The sequence below is a fragment of the Lepidochelys olivacea genome (assembly GCF_965140295.1).
Source record: "Lepidochelys olivacea isolate rLepOli2 genome assembly, chromosome: 8".
NCBI lineage: Eukaryota > Metazoa > Chordata > Testudines > Cheloniidae > Lepidochelys > Lepidochelys olivacea.
The window spans coordinates 38793158-38813952 of record NC_140418.1 but is presented as its reverse complement, the minus strand read 5'-3'; the positions used below and the strand labels follow the sequence as shown (position 1 = coordinate 38813952).

At 50.4% G+C, this 20795-nt stretch overlaps 1 protein-coding gene across 1 annotated transcript in view; it reads left to right on the top strand.

Moving 5' to 3' along the window:
• DIAPH1 (diaphanous related formin 1) overlaps window positions 1-20795 on the top strand; it is a 164014-nt gene that overhangs the window by 134994 nt on the left and 8225 nt on the right. The window contains exons 23-26 of the mRNA XM_084636395.1: window positions 750-876; window positions 3080-3242; window positions 3427-3562; window positions 15876-15962. Coding sequence (XP_084492521.1) covers window positions 750-876; window positions 3080-3242; window positions 3427-3562; window positions 15876-15962 — 513 coding nt within the window. The remainder of the gene's footprint in view (window positions 1-749; window positions 877-3079; window positions 3243-3426; window positions 3563-15875; window positions 15963-20795) is intronic.

Sequence of the window (20795 nt, the reverse complement as noted above, 5' to 3'; positions counted from 1 at the left end):
CTATCTTTGTAGATCACCAATCCTCGTTTAGCCTGAGGGCTGCTACAAGTGCCACCAAGCGATCTGTGACCCAAAGAAACTGTTCTGGCAGCCAGAAATCACTGAACCATAGAGGATCTCCTAGGCCGGGGGTTGCAAAGGAAGATGGTGTAGAACCTCTAGGCTGGGGGGAAGTCACAGGCAGCCTGTGTATGGCCCCTTACAAGAATGGCACAAAGGCAGCATAGTGGGGCCAGGAATCTGGCCCATCATCCCTTGCTTGTGCCCATTTGGACAGGGGAAGAGGAATGAGTGGAATGCTAGAGACATCGTCCGTCTGCTGGGTGTAGAAAACAAGTCCGCTTTGCCCTTCACCTGAGCTGATACCATCCATGAGTATATAGGGCCCTGTCTATGGTATGAACTGCTGCCAAGGACCCCAGGGAGCTTTGGTCTTGTCTGCACTGGCACAACGCCATTGTACTGGTGGAACTAGCCTTGCATTGAACTAGGTTAAGCTACACCAGTGTAAATGGTTAGAGCCCTGATGCAAAATTTGTATCTACATCCAATTCACAAACATGGCCCCGTGGATGTGGATATCCATGGATATAAAGCAGATATCCGCAGATTTGCAGGGTTCTATAAATAGTGCCTTTTCTCTGCATGGGTGCAGTTACAGTTGTATTTAAAATCCCACTGTGGACAAGGCCTTGATTTTGATGTGTATGTTGGGAATATCATACTCCATCTTTGTCTATCTCTTTCAGTCTCTGCTGAGAATTTACAGAAGAATTTGGATCAGATGAGGAAACAGATTTCAGACCTGCAGCATGATGTTGAGAAATTCCCCACTGCCACAGATGAGAAGGACAAATTTGTGGAAAAAATGACCATATCCTTTACCCCTAAGAAAGAGGGGCCTGTACAGGGGCACATGTTAGGGCAGAAGAGATCTCCAGTGCACTGCAAGGTTGTGGGGAGCTAGCACATGGGTATGTCCTGTGGAAGAAGACATCTCTGACATGGTGTTGGGAAAAGGCATGTTCATGCATGACTGAAGGGATCCCTGGTTCATTGTTTAGATGCACTATGCCATCAGCAGAGGAATCTCCACTTACTTCCAGGTCCTTGGATGCTGTGTGCAAGGGGATCCCCAGTGCCTTGTGGGCTCGTGTGTCTGTTACTCGTCTGGGTGCCAAAAATGCTTGGTACTTTGCGAGTTTGCTGGAAGTTGGTCTGCAGCTATGTGCCACAGACAGCAGGATTCTCTGTGCACCATATGGTGACGGCTGGAACTCAGGGTGTACCTCTACTGAGGGCAATATTTGGTATGCTACATTGTCTTGGGGAGTTGCTACCACAGGCAAGGGAATTCCATGTTCTGTGAGATGAGAGTTGGTACTTGGCATCTACCATGAGTGAGAGTATTCCTGTGCTACTGTTGGGGGACAAAACTGGGATGTAGATACGCTGTATTTGCATGTGTTTTGGGGACAAAAGCGCTCAGATGCAGGCACATTGCAGAGTGATGGTCAGGCTGACAGGTAGTCTGCTCTGGCTGAGGGGATTCTGGTGAGTTGCATGGATTTGGGATGCGGTTGTGTTGACTCCCACTGTACTGTGGTGGTGTGACACTCTGTACCTCGGGGGAACACCCAGCACCCCCATGTTGATCCTTGTAAAATGATTTTATGATATCCAATGCAAAGTTTGTCATGTCAGGTGTCTTCGGAAGGCTCATATTGCACTGAGCATTGTTGTTATAGTGATGTTATAGTAGTTGTTACAGTAATGTTATAGGTTATAATTTCATGTATATAGTTATGAGGCTGAAAATATATCCTCATGGCTTAAAGCAAGCCCAGGCAAAAACTCTCCAAGAGCAGAGAGGCAGTTCACACATTATCAGGGCATGTATGGAGCAAACAGGAACAAAGGACACTGGCCTAGGCAGCAACAAAAGGATCTGTTGGACTCTTGAGTGAGTCACCCCCCTTCCTTTTGTCAGTTTGGGACTGCAATGAAGTAATGCTTACCTGACTCTGAAGGGGGGCGAGGGCAAAGCCAAGAGGAAAGAAAGAACATGATAAAAGGGAGAGACGTTTGCAGCGTGCCATGCTCTTCCTCTCTCTTCCACAGACACCACACCAAGCGACTGAAGCGCTGATCAAAGGGGAGAGCCTGGCTGAAGAGCAACCAGTCAGCTAGAGAAGCATCTACGTTTGTAAGGGCATTAAAAGTGTTAAGATCAGCTTAGAATGCATTTTGCTTTTGTTTCATTTGACTAAATCTGACTTGTTATGCTTTGACTTATAATCACTTAAAATCTATCTTTCATAGTTAATAAATCTGTTTGTTTATTCTACCTGAAGCAGTTGTTTGGTTTGAAGCATGTCAGAATCTCCCCTTGGGATAACAAGCCTGGTGCATATCAATTTCTTTGTTAAATTAACGAACTCATATAAGCTTGCAGCGTCCAATGGGCGTAACTGGACGCTGCAAGACAGAGGTTCCTAGGGTTGTGTCTGGGACCGGAGATATTGGCTAGTGTCATTCGGTTGCAGAATTGAAGGAGCGTCTTACATACCAGAGGCTGTGTGTGAACAGCTCAGGAGTGAGGGTTCTCACATCAGAGCAGGGTAAGCCTGGCTCCCAGAGTCAAGGATTGGAGTGACCTAGCAGATCACCGGTCCAGATAACACCAGAGGGGAACATCACAGGTAGTAGGGGCCATATAGAAGGAGCAGCGCTGGTGCACTGTAAGGTCTCCCTTTGTAAGGGAATCCCTGGCAGGAGCGTGCTGTGGGAAGTCCAGTACATGCCATGCATATTCACACCTAGCCCTTCCTCCTCCCCCTTTAACATAAGACACTGAACCCTTGACCTCTTGAGCAGAGAATACTGGGGTGCACCCAGATGAGTATGCTGGGGATCACTGCAGTTGGAGGGGAAGTTCTCTATGCTGTCAGAGGAATCTTGCAAGCTAGAGAAGAGCCAATTGGTTAACCAGATAATTCTGGTACATGCACACACTATCCCTCACCCCTGTGTTTCCACAGAGCAGCTGATTTTAATCCTTGACTCTCAGATTTCACATCTTTGTGAAGGATGCTCAGGAGCAGTATGAAAAGCTGCGAATGATGCACTCAAATATGGAGAATCTTTTTAAGGAGATGGGCCAGTACTTCCTGTTTGATCCCAAGAAAATATCCATTGAGGAGTTCTTCATGGATCTGCACAACTTCAGGAACATGTTTCTGGTGAGCCAAGGGACCCTTTCCTCATCCTACCACTTAGCTCAGACCATTCCATCCTGTGCACCTAGCCCTGGTGTGATCTTTTCTCATCCTTTCCTACTGGGAAAGTAACTCTGTCTGTACAGTTACGCCCCTCTCAGACCTTTGCATCATCAGTTGCCCAAATAGCTGTTTTTCTCATTTGCAGCAATCTGCCAAGGAGAATCAGAAGCGGCGTGAGACAGAGGAGAAGATGCGCCGAGCAAAACTGGCGAAGGAGAAAGCTGAGAAGGAAAGACTGGAGAAGCAGCAGAAGAGAGAGCAGCTGATAGACATGAATGCAGGTACTAGAGGCAGTATGGTGATAAGTGAGGGGCAGTAGAGGTTCTGGTCTGAATGTGAAGCTGTAGCTATATTGTGGGTTGTAAGGTGCAAGAGAAAAGGGAAATGGCTTTGGGCCCCTGGTTGGGGTCTCAGTGATGGAGACAGCTCAGCACATGGAGAGGTCCTCTGACTAAGCATAGTGAATGTTTCTGTGTGAACGCCTTGGCTTCCAGCAGCAGCACAGAGCATTAGACTTTGGTTTGGGTTTATGCTGATTTATACATCCCCATAGCATTGCAGAGTTCTTCACAGACCAAAAAGAGTGAGCTGAGGAGCTTACCACCTATGTCAAATGTGGCAAATTACATGGCACAGGGAGAGGCACTGAACAAAAGGGGAGGGAATTCCTGTATTCCTATCCTGTGCTGTCTCTCCCCTCGGTCTCTTGGGACAGCTGGTAGATAAAGGAAGAAGAGCTCTGCTCTCTCTCATCTCCTCCCTTTCATTTCCAGATTGGCGTCCACTGTACTTTACCCAGCAGCAGTAAGATTCTCCCCCTTCCCCATGGCACCTATTCTCTAAATTGAAAACTAAGATCGCCAGTCTGTCCTCCTAGCTGTGGACCTCCAGACCGCTGATCTATTGGTAGCTATTTGCTGGGCCTTCTTCAGAACTGTTACATGCCCATTTAATAAACTACCTCAGACTGGACGCAGAACGACATGTGGAATGATTCTGCTGATCACTTTGTAAAACAGCAATAACTTCCAAGGCCATGGCGCCACCCCCACCTCAATCTGCAGCTTCGAGCTGCAAAGCAGCAGGAAGGGCTCTGTGGGCCACAGCTTTGAGAGCCACTTCCTGGGAGTGTCATTTAATTTCTTCTTTGAATGCTTGCTTGTGTCCATTGCATTCTAGGTGTGCTCATGCCCACGTGTGCGGCTGTTGGAGATTTTTGCCTTAGCAGTACCCGTAGGGCCAACTGTAGCGCCCTCTAGTATGCCACGCCCGTGCCACGGTATATTAGGCACTGCCAGCCTACGCCCTCTCAGTTCCTTCTTACCATCCATGGTGGTCAGTTGGAGCGCCTCTCTCTTGCTTATCAAGAGCTAGCGGTGTTTTTCCATTGGACTTCGGTCCTTTGTTTAATTGTAGTTAGTGTTAAGTAGTTAAGTAGCATAGTTAGCTGTTAGCTAGGGTCCCAGCTGGGACTTCCAGGGTTTAAATCCTGTTTGGTCTGTGGTAGGCCTGTGTCTGTGAGTGACCCCCACAACAGCTGCCTTAGATGCTTGGGGGAATCACATAAAGGAGTGTTGCTGAATCGGTAAAAACTTTCCGTCTCACACCCAGAAGGAGAGGGACATTCACCTCAGAGCCCTCCTGACGGAGTCCACTCTCCGTCCGGCTTTCAAGCCCTGTGTGCAGGCCATACCGAGTACTTCGGCCTCTCTGCACAGTGCGCCGCCGGCACCCGGGTCCTCTCAGCACCGTTCACTGTCGCCGGTGCCAAAGAAGAAGGCGAAGAAGCGAGCAACACCAACACCGAGCAAGAAGGCCCACGGGTCATCCAGTAGAGGCACTGGGCCTATCCGCCAGCCTTCTCCAGAGCAGTGTGAGCATGCCTCCGTGTCTGGGGCTCTTAGTCCCATTAAAGGTCCATCACGGACTCTGGTGAGTTGTATGGGACCCACCACCCTACCTGCACTGTCGTCATCCCAGACCCAGGAGCAGAGAGAGCACAGGTCTCCACCTGCTCTTGTGATGTCTCCAGTGTCGCAGGTCCAGACTAAGGCTCCCCGAGAGAGCAAGCCAGCTGTTAAGACCCCTCCGGGGGCGGGGGAGCACTGCAGATCGCCAGATAAGCAATCCCGTGGCAGGTTGCAACCGCGCCGTCGGTCACCCAAACCCTCCCCCGGACGTTATTCCCCAGTATAGGGTTGATGTTTCCCATGTTATGACCGACATTGTTCGCCCTATCACTGATCCGCGTCTATATGTCAGTCACAGTCACCAGCGCCATGGGACTGCTCCCACTTGTGTTACCGGTCTCCGCAACGCGGTTCTCCCCAATGGTGATCTCCCCAGCTCCAGGACTGCTCCCCCTAGTATAGCTACCGGTTGCTTACGCCTGGTCAGCGCTCACAGGTAGCTATGACTAGCAAGCAAACCCAGGCGTTGACAGCTCCTCCCTGGTCGCCAGAGAGTGGTTCCCCTGGCACGGAGGTCCAGTTCAGCCCATCACCACAGTCTTTGCAACGGGATTGGACACCAGAAACTGCCCTGCCATCCCCAGCACCACAGTGACCATATTGGGGAGCATGGGACGTTCTGGTGATGACAATGCCCCCTTCTCAGCACGCATCAGTGGCCATGTCAGAGCGGAGATCGACGGCACCAGGCCTGGTACCAGAAGCTCTCTGAGGTTGGGGTAGAGGACTCAGTGCCCACCCCCAAACCTCCCTCTCCAGCAGCGGCCAAGCCCCCAGCAACACCACCGGTGGCCAGGGCTGCCTCCTCTTCCCTGGACGAGCAGTCGCGGAACCTTCCAGGGCCAGCCCCCCGGATGACTTTAAAGAGCACCAAGGTCTTCTCAGGCGGGTGGCTGAGAACTTGGGGCTGGAAGTGCAGGAGATGACTGAGCAGGAGGACACCCTGTTCAATGTCCTCTCGGCCTCCATGCCCGCCCTGGTCACCTTGCCCTTACACGATGGAGGCCTTGCCGAATCACTGTGGCAGACCCCATCCCACCCACCTCAAAATAGTCCAAGAAAAAATATTTTGTGCCAGCAAAGGATTTTGAGTACCTTTATAGTCACCCACCCCTGGACTCGCTGGTTGTGTCTGCGGCCAATGAAGAGGACAAGCAGGTCCCCACCGCCTCTACTCCCAAGAATAAAGAAGCCAAAAAACTTGATTTATTTGGCGGAAAAATGTATTCAACTGCTAGCCTACAATTCCGGGCGACGATACCCTGGTGGAGGAAGGGACTACAGCAGCCAGATGCTCCCTGCAAATGGCATGGGACGCGGCGGACTCAGCAGCAAGGGTGGTCGCATCGGCGGTGGTTGTGCGACGCAGCTCCTGGCTCCATACGGTGGACCTCTCCCAGGAGATGCAGGCCTCGATTTAGGACCTCCCCTTTAACGGAGTTGGGCTCTTCTCCGATCAAACGGACGCCAGGCTTCACAGGTTGAAGGACGCTAAGGCTACCCTTCGCTCGTTGGGCATGCACACCCCACAGTTGGCCAGAAAGCCATTCTGGTCTCTGCCACCACTGAGGCCTTGGCAAGCTCAGCAGGGATTTACAAGGAGAAGGGACACTGGGTTTAGCCGCCGTGGTCCTTCCTCCTCTCTATCGCTGGCCCAACCCGGACCCGCTAAGCACCTGGGGGGCCAAAAGCGATCATTTTGAGGGTGCACTCGAGAGCGACGCCCCAGTCTGCCGGCTGGATCTTGCCCGTTCTTTCCTCAGTCGCCTTTCTCCCTACCACTCGGCCTGATTGCAGATTACCTCGGACCGCTGGGTCCTGGACATAGTAGCTCGGGACTACACCCTGCAGTTTATGGATACCCCTGCTTCCCATCCCCCTGCTTCCCCATCCCTCTTCAGGGACCCCTTTCATGAGCAACTCCTGGTTCAGGAGGTTGAAAAGGTCCTGCAGTTGGGGGCTGTGGAGGTGGTTTCTCGGGACATGAAAGGAAGAGGATTCTACTCCCGTTACTTCCTAATCCCCAAGGCCAAGGGGGCTTCAGACCCATCATGGACCCACATGGCCTCAACAAGTCTCTCAAGAAGTCCCACATGGTCTCTCTGGCCTCCATTATCCCCTCCCTGAATCGGGGGACTGGTACGCCACTCTTGACTTAAAGGATGCTTACATCCATGTCTCCATATTCCCAGGACACAGATGGTTCCTGCATTTTATAGTGGTGGGGCACCACTTTCAGTTCACAGCGCTATCCTTTGGCCTGTCCTTAGCCCCTACGGTGTTCACAAAATGCATGGCCAGTAGCGGCTTGTCTCAAACATCAGGGGGTCCAGATCTTCCCAGACCCCCAGTTGGACCTGTTTGCGTCCAGGCAGAACAGGAAGTGCCACGTGTTCTGCTCCCTATACAGCGGGGATGAGGGTTCCCTGTCAGACACCTTCCTGATCCCATGGTCAGGAGTGTTAATGTACACCTTTCCACCTGTACCGCTTATCCACAGAGTCCTGCCAAAGGTGAAGCAAGACAGAGCGTGGGTCATTCTCATTGCGCCAGTGAGGCCTCGCCAACACTGGCTCATCAAGGGCAGGTCTCCGGGACAGGTGTGAAGAAGCCTTGATCTGGTACACTCCACCTACAATGATTTGAGCCTGTTAATAAACACAGAAAAGTGCATGTTGAGGCCAGTCCAGTGCATAGAGTTTATTGGAGCGGTTCTCGATTCCACACGAGCCAGTACCTTCCTTCTGGAAGCACGCTTTCAGGCCAATGTGGATCTCATTGCCCATGTGAGGAGACATCCGATCACCACGGCCCACACTTGCCTGTGGCTGATGGGCCACATGACAGCGTGCATGTATGTGGTCAAGCGCGCCCGGCTTCATCTGTGACCCCTGCAAACGTGACTGACAACGGTCTACGTTCCCAGCAGGCAACCCCTAGACCGAGTGGTCACAGTGCCAGACCGCATCCTCTTGTCCTTGAACTGGTGGATCCATCCCAAGGCAGTGCTGTAGGGAGTTTCCTTTGTGCCCCTGTCACCGTCTCCCACCCATGTCTCGGAGGTGTCAGATCTAGGTTGGGGAACCTACCTGGGTGAGCTCTGCACCCAAGGTCGCTGGATGCAGCACGACTTAGCTCTTCATATCAACATCAGGGAGCTCAAGGCGGTGCGCCTGACCTGCCAGGTTTTTTTGCCCCACCTAACAGGCAAGGTGGTGCAGGTCCTCATGGGCAATACAGCCGCTATGTACTACATCAACAGGCAGGGCGGCGCCAGGTCCTTGGTCCTGTGTCAAGAGGCACTCAGCCTCTGAGACCTTTGTGTGCAGAATGCCATTCACCTGGTGGCCGCTCACTTACCTGGAACCAGGAATGTCCTGGCAGATCGCCTTAGCAGGACCTTCTTCTCTTGCCACAAGTGGTCCTTCCATCCAGAGGTGATTGACCTGATCTTCCGACAGTCGGGGACTCCCCAGTTGGACCTGTTTGCATCCAGGCAGAACAGGGAGTGCCAAGTGTTCTGCTCCCTATACAGCGAGGACGAGGGTTCCCTGTCAGACACCTTCCTGATCCCATGGTCGGGAGTGTTAATGTACACCTTTCCACCTGTACCACTTATCCACAGAGTCCTTCTAAAGGTGAAACAAGACAGAGTGTGGGTTATTCTCATTGCCTCAGTGAGGCCTCACCAACACTGGTTCAGCATACTGCTGATTCTTCATACAGCCCGCTGCAGTTACCTCTGTCCGGATCTGCTGTCCCAGAACCATAGCCATCTGCTGCACCCGAACCTGTCAGCTTCCTTTGTTACTGGTGAAAAAAGAGTCCCCACCTTTGTATTAATATGCTAAAATTGAATCCTCAAGTCCGTTTCATTGGTGCTTCATCCAGTTTCTTATCCCACTGTGTAATACAGTAGGTATTTCACCAGCTATCTCCTTGACCCTCTGCTAGATGATCTCTTACATGAGGATATTAATGAGATGTCTAATTACATGGTTGTTGGCATATGTTGCTAGGCCAGACACAGCCCTGGAAAGACCAGCCCCTGAGATGCAGTTGAGTGACACTCTATGCAGTGGCCATATGCTGTTTACAGTGACCTCCTCATTCTTAACCCATTTGTCACCCCATCTACAAACCTTTACTCTATACCAGGGTGGCCAGTCTGTGAACCAAGAGGCTCATGCAGGTTTTCTGTTAAGTGCTCTAGCCCAACAAATAACTGCCCTCTCTAGGAGCTGCCCCACAGCAGGGGCTTCCTCATTAACAGGCATAGTCTGCTCTATTCTACTAGACACATTCCTTTGTTACAGCATATGGACTCAGTTACAGCTCTTTTCCATTGATTTCCTGCCTCTCACATGATTTCCTGAAACTTATCCCCTCCTTCTGCCTGTGGGAATTTGCGTGCAGTAAAATGCCCGACAGGCTCACTTGCATTCCTTCCCAGCTTCTTGGGCTCTTCAAGCAAACAAATCCTGTCACAGAGCTTGTGTTGATCACTGTGAACTCTCACTGCTGCTCTACTGAAGACATGAATTCGTGGACCATGAGATCACAGGGTAGCTTTCCCCAGACAAATTTTCCAGCCCTCTAAGCGCATGTTCAGTGTCTTCTAGGGTTAATTGTGCCGCAGCTCTCATCAGAGAGGGATCCCCACCCCACCTCAGCATCTTCCCAGCTCAGTCTTTTGTTTACTTTTTGCCAACTGTTTCATCTGTAACACTGTCATGCTCTCTCCTCCTCCTTTCTCTCCCTCTCACCCTCCAAAGAAGCTGGGATGTTTGAGCCCCTGCATTCAAGGCAGGACAGTGATGGGCAGCAGGCTGCTCTTTGTTTTTCTGGGTTGCTGCTAGGTTTCTTTCCTGGCTGTTTTCTCATGAAGACCCCTGGGCTCCCCAGAGAAGCTGTGTGCCAGTGTTTCCCTCTAGGTTTATGGAGTGTTTCTGTTGGTTAGTCCCTTAGCTCTTGTCTGATGCCTTTGCTCTGGAGTTGGGCCGCTGTCTGTGCACTGTCCCGGGGGAGGCCCAGGAATGTAGCATTGCAGCAGCTGAATGCTTGAACTCTAGTATAAAGTTTGAACTCATCTGAGAGCTGCAGGAGGAGAAAATTGTTAAAATAAGCAAATGTACAAGTTAATGAGTTCCATCTCCTCCCCGGCACGTTTCAGTTTGCAGAAGGGGGAGGCCTGGCCAGAGGCCTGTACTAAGCAATCCCTGCTCAACAAGAGCATGTTCCTTTCACATCTGTCTTCAATCATGTCCCCTTTGGATTCTCCTGGCTCTTGTAGTTGCCAGAGGTTTCTAGGGCTGCTGCTGGTGTCACCCCACCCCTTCTTCCCCTTCTCCCCAGCAGTGGAGGAGGTGGTGGGAAGTGAATAAGACATTTTTGAGGACTCAAATTGCTGCTTTCTTCCCTCCTGGTGACTGGATGGAAGAGATCCCTGTGCAACTCTTTCTCTCAAGGTCCAAGTGGCTCAGCAAAACTCACAAGAAGGGCTATAGTCATAACACAAGAGCCTCTGATTTCAGGAGGAGAGGAGCATGTTAATAGAAGGTTATGCTGTCAATATTTTGCTGTAAAAGATTCCATAAACATCATAGAATCATAGAATATCAGGGTTGGAAGGGACCCCAGAAGGTCATCTAGTCCAACCCCCTGCTCGAAGCAGGACCAATTCCCAGTTAAATCATCCCAGCCAGGGCTTTGTCAAGCCTGACCTTAAAAACCTCTAAGGAAGGAGATTCTACCACCTCCCTAGGTAACGCATTCCAGTGTTTCACCACCCTCTTAGTGAAAAAGTTTTTCCTAATATCCAATCTAAACCTCCCCCACTGCAACTTGAGACCATTACTCCTCATTCTGTCATCTGCTACCATTGAGAACAGTCTAGAGCCATCCTCTTTGGAACCCCCTTTCAGGTAGTTGAAAGCAGCTATCAAATCCCCCCTCATTCTTCTCTTCTGCAGGCTAAACAATCCCAGCTCCCTCAGCCTCTCCTCATAAGTCATGTGTTCCAGACCCCTAATCATTTTTGTTGCCCTTCGCTGGACTCTCTCCAATTTATCCACATCCTTCTTGAAGCGTGGGGCCCAAAACTGGACACAGTACTCCAGATGAGGCCTCACCAATGTTGAATAGAGGGGAACGATCACGTCCCTCGATCTGCTCGCTATGCCCCTACTTATACATCCCAAAATGCCATTGGCCTTCTTGGCAACAAGGGCACACTACTGACTCATATCCAGCTTCTCGTCCACTGACACCCCTAGGTCCTTTTCCGCAGAACTGCTGCCTAGCCATTCGGTCCCTAGTCTGTAGCTGTGCATTGGGTTCTTCCGTCCTAAGTGCAGGACCCTGCACTTATCCTTATTGAACCTCATCAGATTTCTTTTGGCCCAATCCTCCAATTTGTCTAGGTCCTTCTGTATCCTATCCCTCCCCTCCAGCGTATCTACCACTCCTCCCAGTTTAGTATCATCCGCAAATTTGCTGAGAGTGCAATCCACACCATCCTCCAGATCATTTATGAAGATATTGAACAAAACCGGCCCCAGGACCGACCCTTGGGGCACTCCACTTGATACCGGCTGCCAACTAGACATGGAGCCATTGATCACATCTGTGGCATTTGCCATCATTTCAAGGCACAGAGGGCCCCAGTGATTAGTGCACCCCCTGAGGGGTCTGGAGTTCCCAGACAGTTAGTGCTGTGTATGTCCCAGGAGCTTCTCTCCCCACCCCGCCCCCAAATTGTTAGTGCTGTCTGTGTGCATCTCTGTAAACCCCTCCTCACCAGTTAGTACAATGCCTGTTCCAGGAGTTCTTTCCACCTCCCCTCAACTGATAGTGCCGTGCCTTTTCCAGTACTCTGGCCTCCTGACACGTATTTAATTGTATATTGCACATCTCACTACTGCCTTCACCCTCTGCAGGAATAGATCCCTTCCCAGCTTCTGGATCAGAGGATGTCAACTTAAACAAATGAGTTGTATAGAATCCCCATGTCTACTAAACCCTGGTTGGTGTTAGCTTTTAAGAGGGAGCAAATTCCAAAGCCGTTGGCCCATTGCTAAGAGTACCCTGCAGTCTACCCCATGGAATTGGCCCTGGGGCCAGAGAGCACTGTTTTATGCCAGCTGAAGCTTCCACCTGTTACACACGTTCATCCTGGAGGTAACAAAAGCCTGGATGTGGCAGGGCTGTATCAGTGAGGAAAGGGTGCAATTTGTGGGCCAGCTGAATATGGTAAAGGGCACTTAGGTTTCCATGGACAACTGGAAGCCTAGGAGCAGCAATGGAAGGAAGACTGTGAAACACTGAGCTAGAGGAGGGACGGTCAGTTCCTCAGGATGCTTTCCCTACCTTCCAGTTTTCTTGTTGTCTAGTCTGGGGTGAACTTAAACCAGGCAGCTGTTATCCAGGACCCTATCTCAGCTCATCTAGGCTCAGCGAATAGTAGTGCTGGGTGTAGTCAGCATACTTACTGGACTGCCATGCAGTCTCCCCTTCATGTGGGCATTGAAAGCAATGAAGTCTCTGTGTGATACCCAAGCCTAGAGGCAGGCTGATAAGGAACTGGGAAACCAGAAGAATCCAGATGCAATTGGCAATGACTTCCTACTGCCATCACTATCTCCTCCCCAGAAAATGCTGTTCAAGGCAGCAAAATTTAGCAAGATTCATGTCAGGGGATGGCTTCTTGTGTGAGAGCAGTGTGCTCAGCAGCTAGCCCTAATGAAGTGATCCGTTGAGAAAGAGCCTCAGCCATCCCTGGGGCTGAGTCACAGTGATAAGTGCCATGCTCATGCTAGTGACAGCCCCAGTGACTAGTGCTGAGTGTTCTTGTATCACTATGCTCCCAACCCTCCTGCTGCTTGGACACCTCACACTAGTGTTAGAGGTCTGGTAGCCACACAAGCCCCAGGGGTCGCACCCCAGTATAGCAGTGCCTCTCCTTTCATTTGCAGCTTAGTTTGGAGTTGGCCATTTTTCTGGAAACGTACTGTTACCAGCTACTTTGGTGCTGAGAATGTAGGTCAGGCACAGTGGGTTGTTTCTACCAGCAGGTGGCGCTGTGGGCAGTATGTCTGGAGCACACAGAAGCACTGACAGATGTTCCAATGTGATTTTATAGATTTAGGTTTCATCCAGAGCTGTTGTCATGGAAACAGATTTTCAGAGTGCTCATGCATTCATGGTTAACTCCTTCAGTGCCACACTGACTTCAAGAGAGGGCAGAGGGAGAATGCAAGGGACTTTCCCAAGCTCACTTTCCCCTCTTGTTATACATAGTGTGAGGCAGGGAATGTGAGGGCATCTGCTGGGCTTTCCTTCTTAAATGCATACCTACAGGGTCTCAGTCCTGGAGTGAAAGGGAATACTGGTGCCAGCTAAATCCCCAGTTGCTGGGTGCATGGGGAACAGCCAGCTGATTCAGGGAGGAGCATTTGACTTCACGCAGGACTCCATTTCTAGAACCCTTTAAAAACTACAGCTACTGCTACGCTGCCCGTGGAGTGTAATCTCAATGGAGGAGATTAGGGGTGTGTCTGCACTCTGCATAGTAGTCCTGGGACTGTTTTCTGCACTCTCTGAACACTGCTTCTTCATGGGAGCAGAATGTGGGGCTCTCCCAGGGCTTCCTCCAGTTGGAATAGGGTCCTTTGCAGGAGCTTTGTGCTTAGCTGGAGAAGGGAAGACTGAGCTGCTCGTCTGCTGTTTGGATCCTGGGCCAGGGCTACCTGTTGGGCAGGAGGGGGCAATGGTGCTGCCTGGCCTCTGTTACACAGGTGCCACATATGGCTCTGCTGGAACATGCTCTGTGAACGCAGTGACACGCTTGTTGCTAGGGATTGAGAGCAGCTGAGGCCAGATTAATCTCCCGAGGGGTCAGAGCACTGTACAGAGAGTGAGAAGGGATTTAGAGGGGCGTGGATGGCACTAATAATCAGAGACTCTAAAAAGAGAGGACCAGAAAACAAGAGAGCCAGGCAGGCACAAGGAGAATGCCTGAGACAGGGGAGGAGGGGGAGCTGATTCTTTGACAGCCTTTCTGGCACGTTCTCTGAAGTTTTCCATTCTCTCAAAGGCCCCAGCTGCTGGGTTATTTTGCTGCTGAGTGTGGCTTCAGAGGCTTTCCCTGCAAGCCATTCCCCTGCAGCTTTGGCAGTCAGCTTCTCTGTGCGGGGAGGAGTATATTCCCATTCAGTTCTGTGCCCTAATCAATCTCCCCAGCTTCTGTGCAAAATTCCAGAGAGGCCAGCACGTTCCTTGTCTGTGCTGGGGTGTGGTACTCTTCCTCCTCTGTGTGTATTGAGGCACAGGGGTGTTCTTCCAGCTTCCTCTCCCCTGTGCATGTGGAGGGAGGGGAAAAATCAGTTATTTTCTCCTCCCCCCCTCTCCCCCAGAGAAGGAATGGTTCTTTCACTGCTCCCCACACCTGTAGGGGGGCGGGGAAAGATATGAGAAGTTCTTTGTTTGCTCTCCTGGCAGGGGAGGGGAAAGGGAGAGATTGTTGTCCCCACACTCCCACTGTTCCCGCATGTGTGTCGTTCTCTGTGATCAGGAGCACATGTGTTATACCAATAAAATAAAAACCAGCAAGATCTTATTAAAGGGGAAAAGGCAAAATGCCACATTTATTGTGAATACAGAAAGAATCATAGTAAGCAGTTAGTCATAGCTATAACATTCCATTCAATTTCATATTTATTCACACATTCATTCATACACACACACACACACAGGTTCTGCAAGGTTGTTATCATAGTTACCAGCCTCAGAGTTGCTCATGCCAAGCCACTGGCCAGGTGGCCTGGACATGAGGAGGGAGCAGGACCTTGTCAGATGCTCATTTGATGCTCCTGGAAGTTGGTTTGCAGAATCAGACCCCAAAGTTCTCACTTTCTAGAGTCCATTTTTATAGGAATTTCTTCCTATGCCAGTCTGTGGGAATTGCTTCATCATGCTGTTGCTGAATCAATCAGCAGATGGCACATTCCTGACTGCTCCGTGCTGCCAGATGTTATCTTGTTCTTTGGTTCTCCCATTCTTGAGGCTGTTGGGTGGATTCCAGTCTGCCCTCCGGGGGTCCTCTGGTTATTTCCACTTGATGCCTTCTTCAGTCGATGGACACTGGATTCTTAGGCTGGCACCTCCATAATCATTCAGTTATTATCCACACCAAGCATCCATCCACATACATCCTCTATCTCTATTTTAATCACAATTGTTAACAAAGCGAGATGAATACAACAAAAGGGCACGGAGTCTCTGGGTGCTGTTTCTGTTGTTACAGGGTATTGCTTTGAGTCTCTCTCCGTGTGAGTAGTTGTTGTTACAGAGAATTGCTTTGAGAACAGACTCTGCCTTAGAATGTACTAACACAATTAGCAGCTTGTAAGTTTCACACATAGAGGGAGTGAAACAGTACCAAAAACCAAGAGACCTCTTAATTAGTAATACCCTGGAATTTAAACTATGGGGAATCAAACTCATTTGTGATTTTAATACAGAACTTCTTTAATATAATCCAACACATGGTGAGGGAGGACTGGAGGTGGCAGAAATGAATCGAGCACACTGCATGTCCCCATTTGACTTACTGTTTTCCTTGCAGAGGGTGATGAGACAGGGGTGATGGACAGCCTGATGGAGGCCCTGCAGTCAGGAGCAGCGTTCCGGAGGAAGAGAGGACCTCGCCAGGGTAAGCATTGCTTGAGACAGTCCCCTGGTGCAGAGAGTGATGGGAATTGGTCTGTTCTGTATGACAAGCAATCCTTGTGGCTAAGTATCCTGCCTCCAACAGTGGCCAGAGGCAAGTGTAAAAACTCCCATAAGGCACGTCATTGTGCAATGTTGTTCCTTCCTGACCCCAGCTAATGATCAACTAATACCCTGAAGCCAAAAATTTCTCAGCACTGCTAACTAGTGTCACTGTAGATGCTATTCCTTTGCGTGCCAAGGCCTTTTCAGCTTCTCCTAAATTGTTTTTCTGACTAATCGATAACAAATGTTGTTTGTACACAGTGTCTTTCATTCTGTCTTTGGTTCCCCAAATGCTTTTTGCAGCACTTCACCAGAATGGCATGGGTTAAGCTGTGGGACTTCTCCTGACTGCACAATGGTGGCTCTACTTTCTTGCAGAAGTGGTGAAGCACAACTGCACTGTTAAATGAAAATGGCTAGTAGAGACAGGACAGGATTGTAGGCATGCTCGCAGGTGGCGATTTGAGACGATCTGGAGAGTTGATGAAGTGGCGAGGTACAAGGAGAATGAATCCAGATGGCAGGCACTGCAGAGTACCAAGAGTGGCCAGAGGGTGGAGAAGAGGAATCTAATACTAGAAGCAGGAGGAGAGACTGAGACAATGAGGTTATCTTGGGCAGTTTTAAAAAATGGAGGCAATCTGAAGCAGATTCAGAAACAACTGGGCTACAAGATAATTGTTTGAGAATTGTAGCTGAACTGCTTTTTCTGAGAGTGTGCCAGGAACAGTGTGTTCTGGGTGTTCTGGAGTCTGGGCACATAGGATCTGTGGAAGCTGTAAAGAAGAGAGCTAGCTACAGTTATCCAAGCAGAGAACCTGAAGACCTGGATGAAGTGGGAGCAAGGACAAGTGTACTGGGTCATTGTTGTGAAGATGGTGGCAGATAGGTATGGGAGGTGAAGGAAAGCTGAGTTAAGAATGACACCATAGTTACTGAGAATGGACCTCTGAGTTGACTGGGAAGAGAGGAGATGCTGTTGGGTTTGAGAGAACTCCATTGTCCAGCAGAGTCACTTCTGAGTGGACATAAGGGAAAGGAAGCTGAGATGAAGCCACAACTTCACTGGGTCAGACAAGCAGCTGTATAGTAAGGAGGGTGCACTAGAAGTGTTGAGAGAAACTTACAACTCGGTTCTGTCAGCCTGAAATGATAGTGAAGGTTTCTCATTAGTGATAAAAGCAGAAGGCCAAGAATTTAACCCTGTGAGATGCCATAGAGCAGTGCTTTTAAAACTGGGGGTCGTGACCCAGTACTGGGTCGCGGAATGTAAGGCACTGGGTCGCGGTGGCGCCTGTCAGCACTGCCAACCAGGCCGTTAAAAATACAACTGGCAATGCTGCCTGGCTAAGGCAGGCTAGTCCCTACCTGTTCTGACACCATGCTGCACCCCGGAAGTGACCAACAGCAGGTCCAGCTCCTAGGTGGGGGGCCACGGGGCTCCACGCACTGCCCCTGCCCCAAGCACTGGCTCCACACTCCCATTTGCTAGGAGCTCGGGGGGGGGGACGGTGACTGTAGGCAAGAGCTTGCGTGCCTCCACCTAGGAGCCGGACCTGCTGCTGGCCACTTCCGGGGCGCAGCACGGTGCTAGGACAGGCAGGAAGCCTGCCTTAACACCACTGCTGTGCCACTGACAGGGAGCTGCCGAAGGTAAAGCCTGTGCCCCAATCCGCTGCCTCAGCCCTGAGCCCCCCTCCTGCACCCCAAACCCTTCATCCCCGGCCCCACCCCAGAGCCCTGATGCCCTTCCGCCCTCCCTGCCCCAGCCCAGAGCCCCCTCCCATACCCTGAACCCCTCATTCCCGGCCCCACCCTGCAGCCCTCACCTCCACTCCCCAACCCTCTGCCCCAGCCCTGAGCCCCTTCCAAACCCCTCATACCCACCTCTGTTGGGTCATGGGCATCAATAATATTCTTCAGCTGGGTCTCCAGAAAAAAAATTTTGAAAACCACTGCCGTAGAGGAGGGTCTGGAGGCAGAGGTGGAGCTACCTCCACAGATAGAGGTTTCTTAGGTAGGAGCAGAATTATGACTGGAGGGAACCGGAGACACATGTATAGCTGTGAATTAATCTCAGGAGGGAGGAATGATCAACCCCTAAGGTTCTGGTATGAGGAAGAGGGGAGGGGATAGAAAAGAAGAAGCCATTTCCACCCCTGAAAAATGGGAAGGTAAAGAAGGGGCAGGTGAGTGGAGAAAACAGTTAAAGATATTGGAGAGCTGGCAGATCTCCAGCAGCTTTGAAAATAAGGGAGGAAGAGAAATTAGTCTGCCATGCTGAGGGCAAATGAGAAGTATATATTGAGATTTCCAGCTCTTGAGCTGGGTAGAAAGGGCATATATGTGGGACTTGTGAATTTCAGAGTCTGCAGTTTATCTTTTTACCTGGGGGCGCTCCAGGTGCAGAAGAGAGAGCAAGTTCCCATGGAGCCAGCTGTCTTAATATCAGAGGGGACAGGAGAGGGTTATAGATATCAATTTAAGAGGCTTTGTGATAACTTTCTGAAGGACAAGCCAATGGAGAAAAGAGTTCAGATGTGATAAGGGAGTCTTCAGTGATCATGGGTAAGTGAGGAAAGCAGAGAAGGCTGTGGCTGCTGAAGAAACTGAGGGGATAACTATGGGCACGGATACAATTTTGTCGTGGAAAAATTAAGTAAAAATTCATGGAACAATCATGGGGAAAATATACAAAATCAGGCTATGGTCACAGTGGGGCTGACAGTGGGAGCCCTGCCACCTGGGACTGAAGCTGAAGAAGTCACGGAGATCTGTTAGTCCTGGAATCCGTGCCCTCGGTGACCAGATTGTATCCTTAACCATGGGCATGGGTTAGTGACAGGGCGAATGGGAATAGTGTCCCACAATGCAGTAGTGCCCACTCACCTTCCCATGTTCCATTCCATGATGCAGTGTGCCTGCACACGCCACACACTTTGGTCTTTCTGAGCATGCTCACTGGATTCAGGCAGGGAATTGCCATCTGGCAGTCAGCTTTCTATGGAGCATCAGCTGCTTCCTGTACAGGAGGCTTTGGATTCTTTTTGAGGAGGAGGAGCATTTCCCCTTCAGTACCTGTAAGAACAGGAAGGGAATATTACTCCATGTCTGTGGGATGTTAGGGATTGCGCCTTATGCCATAGAAGAGTTTGGGGCTTAGACAGAATGTAGTGATGCAGCTGGCCTCACATTTCCAAGCAAGACTGAGGAATAAGAGGAGCAGACCTAGGTCAGCTTTAGTGGATAGGCTGGGGCTCTGCAGAGACGATGTTGCAGCTGCATCAGGGGAACGTAGGCCCATTGTAAGTGCTGTCATCCAACTCCTTTGATTGTTTTTCAACCTTGCAATAAGGGGCTCAGGAGGTACCCAGGAGAGAGTGGTGTTCCAGGGAGCAGTGTGGGGTAAGCCATCTGGAATGGGCAATGTAGGCTTGGCTATGAGAAGTATTGCTCAGTTTTATCTGCTTAGAGACTGCATGTTGCCCTGGGTATTCCTTTGGCTTGTGGCTGGATCCCTCTTCTGCTCTCTTTATCAGGGTGTATGATGCTGTAGTTTGCAGAGGTACTCAGGGCTGGAACCTCATTTGCATCTCTGCCAGTCTCATTAGTAGCTTGTATCTGTGGGGGAACTTACTGGTCTTCATTTCCAGGGGCATATTTATAACTCTCCAGGTGCTGCATTTCCATATGTTCCCATAAATCTCCTACCCTAACTTAGTGTATTCCACCAGCACTACCAGTGCATTCTCACTGGGACATGTGCTCCCCGCCCCACCACTATGTGAGCTGTTAGGGCATTTCCTGGCCCCATATCACTCCTCACCCTAGCTCACTGCAGCAGCTGAAGAGCAGAGGAACTGTGTGTAAATCTTGTCAGCTCTGATCTTTGACTCTCTTCCCTTGGAGGCAGCTGTCTCTATTCAGAGGCGCTAGCAGCTCCTTGCTAGAATGTAAAGGAATGGAAAAGCCGACAGGCCTCTGGGGACTCTGCTTAGTAGCTTAAAGGGCTCATTGTGGGGAGGGTGAGGGTCAGCAAGGGGGATTTTTTTCCAACTACTTTGTTAAGAAAGGAGTGTAGGCCACTGTAGTTGGCAGGATGTGTGCACATAATAGCCCAGTGTCCTCCTGCAGTGAGACTGTGCAATTGTCCTGTAGTCATGGTTTTAACTCATTGATTCAGGGTTGGATTGTGACTTGAGTGACTCAGCTGGTCTCCTTTTCTGTATGCATGATGTTGCTCAGGCCATCTGCTGCTTGGGATAGAATTAAGAGAATAAAGAAATCGGTCAGGAATCCTGCTTCCACCAGTGAGGCTTGCTGTCTGGCCCACGTGTCCAAGGCCGTGTCCCAACACAAGGCGGCAGTGGTGTACCAGTGCTGGCCTCGGATTGGGGCTTGGCCTTCCCTTCCTCAGGCAAGACAAGGCCTCCGCATGTGGGGCGGAGAAGTGGCCCCGTCTCCTTGTTAGCCAGTGTCTATGCTGTCCCGCTTGTGGCAGAGAGAAAGATGGCCCTCCTTGATAAAGGTGGGAACTTACTAGTAATGGGCAATGAGTCCTTCCTCTGCCATCCCTCACTCCATTCCACAACACATTTTGTTTCTGGGGGTTGCATCTTAATCCATGGCAAGAACCTAATTTCTCTGGTTGGAGACACTAATAGCCAAGTGGCTCTGAATGCTTTACTGATCCTTTGCAGAGCTGCTGGAAACTTATGGTACAACTGTGGGAGAAACCCAAAGAGCTTCTCATCAACAGTCAGGGTCTGCT